At 45.9% G+C, this 6,166-nt stretch overlaps 1 protein-coding gene across 2 annotated transcripts; it reads right to left on the bottom strand.

Moving 5' to 3' along the window:
• Positions 1-243: 243 nt before the first annotated feature.
• MYCBP (MYC binding protein) lies at positions 244-5,817 on the bottom strand. 2 transcript variants are annotated; one of them, XM_075114572.1, is made up of 5 exons: positions 5,680-5,817; positions 5,402-5,474; positions 3,574-3,622; positions 2,689-2,818; positions 244-1,745 (listed from the first exon to the last, which is right to left on the bottom strand). In XM_075114572.1, the coding sequence occupies exons 1-5, from the start codon at positions 5,692-5,694 to the stop codon at positions 1,719-1,721; spliced, it is 294 nt and encodes a 97-aa protein (XP_074970673.1). In that variant the 5' UTR covers positions 5,695-5,817; the 3' UTR covers positions 244-1,718. The 2 variants fall into 2 exon arrangements, with proteins under 2 accessions (XP_074970673.1, XP_074970671.1); XM_075114570.1 differs by having other exon boundaries at positions 244-342; positions 5,680-5,816.
• Between the last annotated feature and the right edge of the window lie 349 nt (positions 5,818-6,166).

Here is a 6,166-nt window from a genome sequence, read left to right on the forward strand (position 1 = left end):
TGTGAAATTTACACAAAGTTGGCAGGCACAGTTAGCTACAGGTTAATAATAACTATAACCTTTTCTCAAACACAGAAAGCAAGAAAGTTGGCCAGTACGCTTGAACTAATCAGTTGCTGCTGCAGCTGCACAAAAACAGGTGTACACTCATGATACTGCATTTTTTTCTATCTTTAAGGTGATGAGGTAACAAAGTAGACATGCAGAGTTCACATACACAAGAAAAAAAAAAAGAAAAAGGACTGCAGTTCTCAGGAAGCCCTTTATTAAGTCAAGGCATTAAAGGAGAAACTACTATTATTCACCATGCTTCTCATCTTGAGGTGGTTCATACTGAGCCAGCTGTGGATTTAAAGAGAGGAATTTAGTTAGCTGCAATAGTTCAGAGACAATTTCTACATTAAGAAATGTAGGAAAATATTTAGTCTGGAAGTGTTCCATTTGATCTGTGCATTTTAATCCATCACTGATATTTATGCAAGTCCATTTTCAAGTCAGGCAACAAAGTAACCCTTCCCTCAGAGCATCAGTTGGTCACGTTGTATAATCATGCAGCTGTAACAAGTGGGCTTTTAAAATGCACTTTCAAGCATATAGGCCTTGCCCTTAATTTTCCAGTTTCTTGTTCTAGGTCTCATTAAGTGCTTTTCACCTCAAATAGCAGCTGATAATTATCAGTGCCTTATAAGCTTTGATTTCACTGAAATATGACTAAATGAAACAGTCACTCTCACAGCAACAGTACCCAAACTAACATTTCCTGTAATCAGTCTAGCTTTCATTATGCTTTCTGGAGAGAACGGCCTAGGCAACTATGCACTAAAGTATAACCTTTACTTGTAAAGTTGTTTCCAAAGAAACATATGGATGTGTTTACTTGACCTCAAGCTTCAAAAACAATTCAAGCATTAGGACTGAGTCTCTGAAATATGCCAGTCCAGTTTCCTCAGGCAAGATTCTTCCCCTGTCCTGCAAATTGCAGAGTAGGTTACAAATAAACAAAGTACATTTAAAAAAAAAAAACAAAGATACCCATGTGTTTCTCATAGCAACACTAAATTACAGCAATCACTATGCCACTAGGAAGAACCTCTAAAATGCACTTTGTCATTCTTGTAGATATTACCACAAGAGATGGCCAGTACACAATCCAAAGTCAGTTTTCTTTTCCACAAAGCTCCTAACTATATACTTTCTGCCCCCCACCCAAACACCTAACATTCTGACCAATAAATGTAAGGAAAAGAACAAACCTTCACAGCGGAATGCAACAGAACACCACCACCTAATTGGACATTATTCCAGTTACCAACAAATGCAGTTAAACGCATGTATTTTATGCTAGAGGACAATTTCAAAAAAAAGGAACGAAGCTAAATGGTAGTGTTCTCTCTGCATGCTGTCCATGTGAACTTCTAGCGTATGTCAGAATGACAGGCGGAGGATGGTAGGGGAAAGAAAGGGAAAAAACAAATACATTAATACTGGAAAACACGTAAAGAAAGAGGCTGAAGTAAAGTAAAGTACAGGCTGAAGAAGATGAAAGCACAAATAAACCCATGATTATGGAAAGGCTTACTTTTCTGGAAGAAGTTTTGACTTCAAAAGATTTCTTTAAACAAAGACCCAGGTTACTCTGCTTTCATGTGTCTACTTACTATCGGTTGCATTTTTAAGTCGGCTACGCCGAGTGAACTGCTCGTCTATTGCTACTCCCCCTAAAATTCTGCTCTTTGCCATATTTCCTAGTAAGAAATAACAAATGTAGCTGTAAGGACTCACAGTGGGTAACAGAGGAGAAGAATTACTAGGACAGCAGGAGGACACTCCAGATGTGAGATACAAAGGGGCAATACCCAAGAATCCCTTCTCCCAAACTAAGGTGGGGTGGTTGTCTCCCAGTAAAAAACCCATAGGGATGTTCACATCTAACAACGGCCATCCTCTTCCAACAAATGCACGGAAACCTGTAGTGGCATGTAAGCTACTAGCTTATTAAGGTTCTCAAAGGTTTCCTTCTTCAGCGTTGTTAACAGTTAGTGCCCTCTTGTAGGGGGAAGTTGTTCACATCTCGGAGCTGTTTCAGACAGCCTGTAGACCCATTAAAAATTGGCTCTGCCTTAACTAGCACTTCATATCCACTGTTGTTGCAGATAGAGGAATATCAGGGTCATTTTAGCTGAAAAGTGCAAATTACTGTTCCATGTGGATATGAGTGCCTCCACTAGTAAAGTGCTGCCACATACAAGTCTGCCAGGTCACACAAACTAATATATAATATTCCTCCTTCAGGTTGCCTTTTGAAAGCTTTTATAATAGATACATTAGCTTTTTTATTTTTTCAAAACTCTTGTGGAAGCATGAACTACATAATATCAGACAATTTAAACACATCCAGACAGGACTGAAGACATGGGATTAGCCTAGCTAACATATACTTTCACTAAATAAATAAAATCCCTGATTTAGCAATACTATTCTATGTTATAGAATACAAGAAACGTCCCATCAAAAAATAAATCTTTACTACAATGAATTCTATCGGCACTCCTCAGCTAAAAGGCCAAAGAAAGCAACAACATTTATCAGTTACTCTAATGGAAGAAAGTTAGCTGTATTTTAAGTATTGAAAGTATTTTTCTTCTTGTGTAATATGGAACTACTGAGGAATACTAAGTAGTCTTTTACCTTGGTTTTCAGCTTTTTATTCTCTTCCAACACAGCTTCGTATTTTTCTTTCATCTCTGCCACTTCCAAGCGAAGTGCTTCTACTTCTGGATTCTCAGGAGCTGAAGCTCCCAGGTGATGCTTCAGAAAGCTGATATTTAGTTGTTAAGTATTTCTTCAGTTAGATAGCATAACCACATTTTCATTTTAACACTTATGAAGTTAGTGCTGCAATACACATAACCAAAATTGCATTAAACTACTTAATACTACTACAGTGCTTTTCATCCTACCGATGAAGTTATAAAAATAAGAAAGCCTTTCAAGTTCATTGATATATTCCTTAAAAAAAAACAACCCAACCCAGAAATCCCAAAACCCCAAAAAAACCCACCCAAGATGTCAGTACACATGGGCCAAATTCTCATGTCTTACTACACCCTCCTCTGTTCCTCTCTTAAATGCAGAAGTTTTGAAGAGTTAAAAGGAATAACAACAAAAAAAAGCAATAGCTAAAAAGGAAGGCTGCTTCCAAACAGCAAGAAACAAAAACCATTATTTTTCCCCTCCTGTATTCTTAAGAAAAAAAAAGTATGAAGAAGCTGACTTCAGAAGCCACAGATACTATAAGTACTCAAACATAATGCTGCAGGTCTACGACATTCTGAAAAGGCCTACAACTTAACTTCACAATTGCTGGCATACTGATACGCACAGTTCTCTTGAATACTGTCAGACTTTGTTAGCTTGTAAGAATGCAATTATCAGCTAAAATGCACCCATAAAAGCCATGTTCTCAACATAAGTCTTCTAAACGAGCCTGTCCAGTTCACCTACAAGCCAGAAGCAGTACTGCCATTTCATGTGAATTTTCTACAAACAATTCACAGAAGAGAAAAAGGATACTCCAGTGCACTATTTGGTTTCTCTGGCTCTTCATATAAGGCTACCAACACTGCAAATAGAAAATATTCAACAATTGCAAGAAGTTTATACAACCCTACATTTTTAAGACATGTACCAACAGTCAGAAGGCATACAAGTTACATGCCACATTTATAGCACCTTTTTGTTGTTCAACAAGATTTTCACCTACATACTTCAACATAAAGAATAGGTCTGCTGTGCAGGAGGGAACAGAGCGTCCCATCCATTAACAGCTACACATAAGTTTTGTTGATCCCCTAACCACAGTCTTTAACTATTCTGGCATGGAACACAAGACAGCCTGTACAATTTTTACATATTCCACATACACCCCTAGTATTGACTTTGATCAGCAAAATTGAAATTCTAACTATTTTGACACGCTCCCTTCATAAACCGTTACTTTCATTTAAGCTACATCTTTGAATTGCAGGACATCATCAGCACTTCCATAACGTTCATCCTAAAAGCAAATCTCCATAAAACACCTGCCGTTACAAAACTAAATGGCTACCGTCAGAGTAGGTGACAGTGATGGTCTTTATGGATGGGGTTCTAGCTTCCAACAGTGCCAGAGAGGTCAGGCACAAGCAGCAGTACCCTGACAGCTTAAATAAAACTAGCCATACACATACCAACTCCATATCTGGAGAACTTGGTCACATGAATACTCAGGAAGTTCCCAAACATAACCACTCCCCCCTCCCCATAGAAGCACACAGACAGCTATAGACAATGTCTGCTTTTATAAATATTAGAAGCCCTTCTCCCAGTTTCAGATGTCCAAACTACGCAACCAAATTGGTTTTAAGCTAAGCGCTTAAGTTAAAAACAAAATTAGGATGCCACACTGCTTGGAAGATTTGTTATGCCATCCCATAGGATGCTTAATACTGTGATAGAAAGAAATCAAATGGTACCCATGCACCAGGCCAAGAGTCTTACTATGGCACCAATTTGCTTGACATCCTCAATCTGTCGCTCACTCTTTAAACAGTGTATTTTCCAAGCAGGAACGTTAACAGATTTTCTCCACATACTATTGGAAGGCTCTCAAAAAGACTTCAGAAGGATTTAAAAGATGCTAAGCCATACAGGAAGCCAAAGCACGCATCAAGTTCAGCATCATCATTTTGCCCATTCAGATACAGGTAGTCACTCTCAGAAAACTTACAGGTTCATTAATTTTAGGAGAAACACCAAGCTCTACCCGAGTAGAGTGCTTTTAAGAGCACATTTCCTATTATTTCATCTCAAGCATTTAATTTTTCTGGAGAGCTCTGGCTGAATAACAGCCGCCAAGAAATTCAGCCGTTTTCAAAAACAAGAGACAAACACTTTGGCCGAGTAAAAGAGGTCTCCAACACACCACGTAAGGTGGAAGGAACCGCCATGCTGTCTCTACCGTTACGGTTCTACGCGCGCCCCTTCACAATCGACCCACACGCAACGACCGCAGGAAGTGCCAGAAAGAAGCGAACGCTTTGCGCCCCACAGGCCACGTTTCCCGAGAGGCCCCCTGCCCGCCCGCGGCGCGCGCTGCCTCGCCGCCCGGCTCGGGCTGCATCTCGACCGCCGCACCAAGCTTCCCGGGCGAGCTCTGCTGCCGGCCGCCACGCAGACTGAGGAGAAAGAGCGACCGGCTGGCCGGGACGCGCAGCCGGCGGAGAGCGCCGGGGCGGCCCGAGGGGCGGCCACCCCACAGCCGAGCCAGGGCGGCGGCTGCGCCGCGGGGGCGGGACGCCCCGAGGGCAACGGCCGCCGCCCGCGGGCCCCTCGGGCAGCACGGCGCGGGCCGGAGACTTACCCTTGGTGAGCGTGTCCAGCACCCCCGACTTCTCCAGGTACCGGCGGAACTGCTCCCGCTTGGAGTCCGCGGCCTGAGGAAGGACGCCCACACGGTCAGATCGGCGGCGCCCCCCCCGCTCAGCTACGGCGGCAGCCCGCTGGACCCGCCAGGCCCCTCTCCGCCGCGGAGGCGGCACGAAGGGCCGAGCCGGCGCCAGCCCGCGGCCTGGCCCCCCCGCGCAGGCGGCACGGTAAGCCGCACCAACCCCGCGCCGCCGCCGATTCGCTCCCTCCTACCTTGTAATGCGCCATCTAACCCTCACCGCGCGTGCCCCCAGCCTTGCGCCTGCGCCCTACTCTATCACGGCGCGAGGGCTCCAGCGGTTACCATAGCGACGGGACAGCGGCAACGCCCTCGGCCCCGCCCTGCGGGGGCGGGCACTTGCCGCGGCCGCCGCAGTGTGTCGCCGCCCTCGTCCTCTTCCCGGGGTCCTCGCGGCCCCCGCCCCCCCCCCCCCCCCCCCCCCCCCAAGCCGCCGCGGCCGCTGTCCTGCCCTGCCCCGCTCACACGCCGGGCACGGAACCGCGTTCCGGAGCCAGCGGTTCTGGGGTTCACCTCTGCCGGCAGCGCGGTGCCGGCGGTTGGCCGCGGCGCTCCCCGGGGCTCCCCGGGGGGAGGGCGCGCTGCCGCGGCGGGAGTCACCCGGGCCGCGGGGCGGGGCGGGGCGGCGTGTCCGGCCGCCAGCGGGCCGGTACGAGCCGCGGCCGGCGATGGGCGTGCCGC

Source organism: Phalacrocorax aristotelis, chromosome 20 (genome assembly GCF_949628215.1).
Source record: "Phalacrocorax aristotelis chromosome 20, bGulAri2.1, whole genome shotgun sequence".
Taxonomy (NCBI): Eukaryota; Metazoa; Chordata; class Aves; order Suliformes; family Phalacrocoracidae; genus Phalacrocorax; species Phalacrocorax aristotelis.

Coding starts and splice junctions, on each gene's coding strand:
- MYCBP (XM_075114570.1), bottom strand. Junction 3,623..5,401: donor GCTGGACACGCTCACCAAGG/GTAAGTCTCCGG, acceptor TTCTATTTGCAG/TGTTGGTAGCCTTATATGAA. Junction 343..2,688: donor ATAAAAAGCTGAAAACCAAG/GTAAAAGACTAC, acceptor TTAAATCCACAG/CTGGCTCAGTATGAACCACC.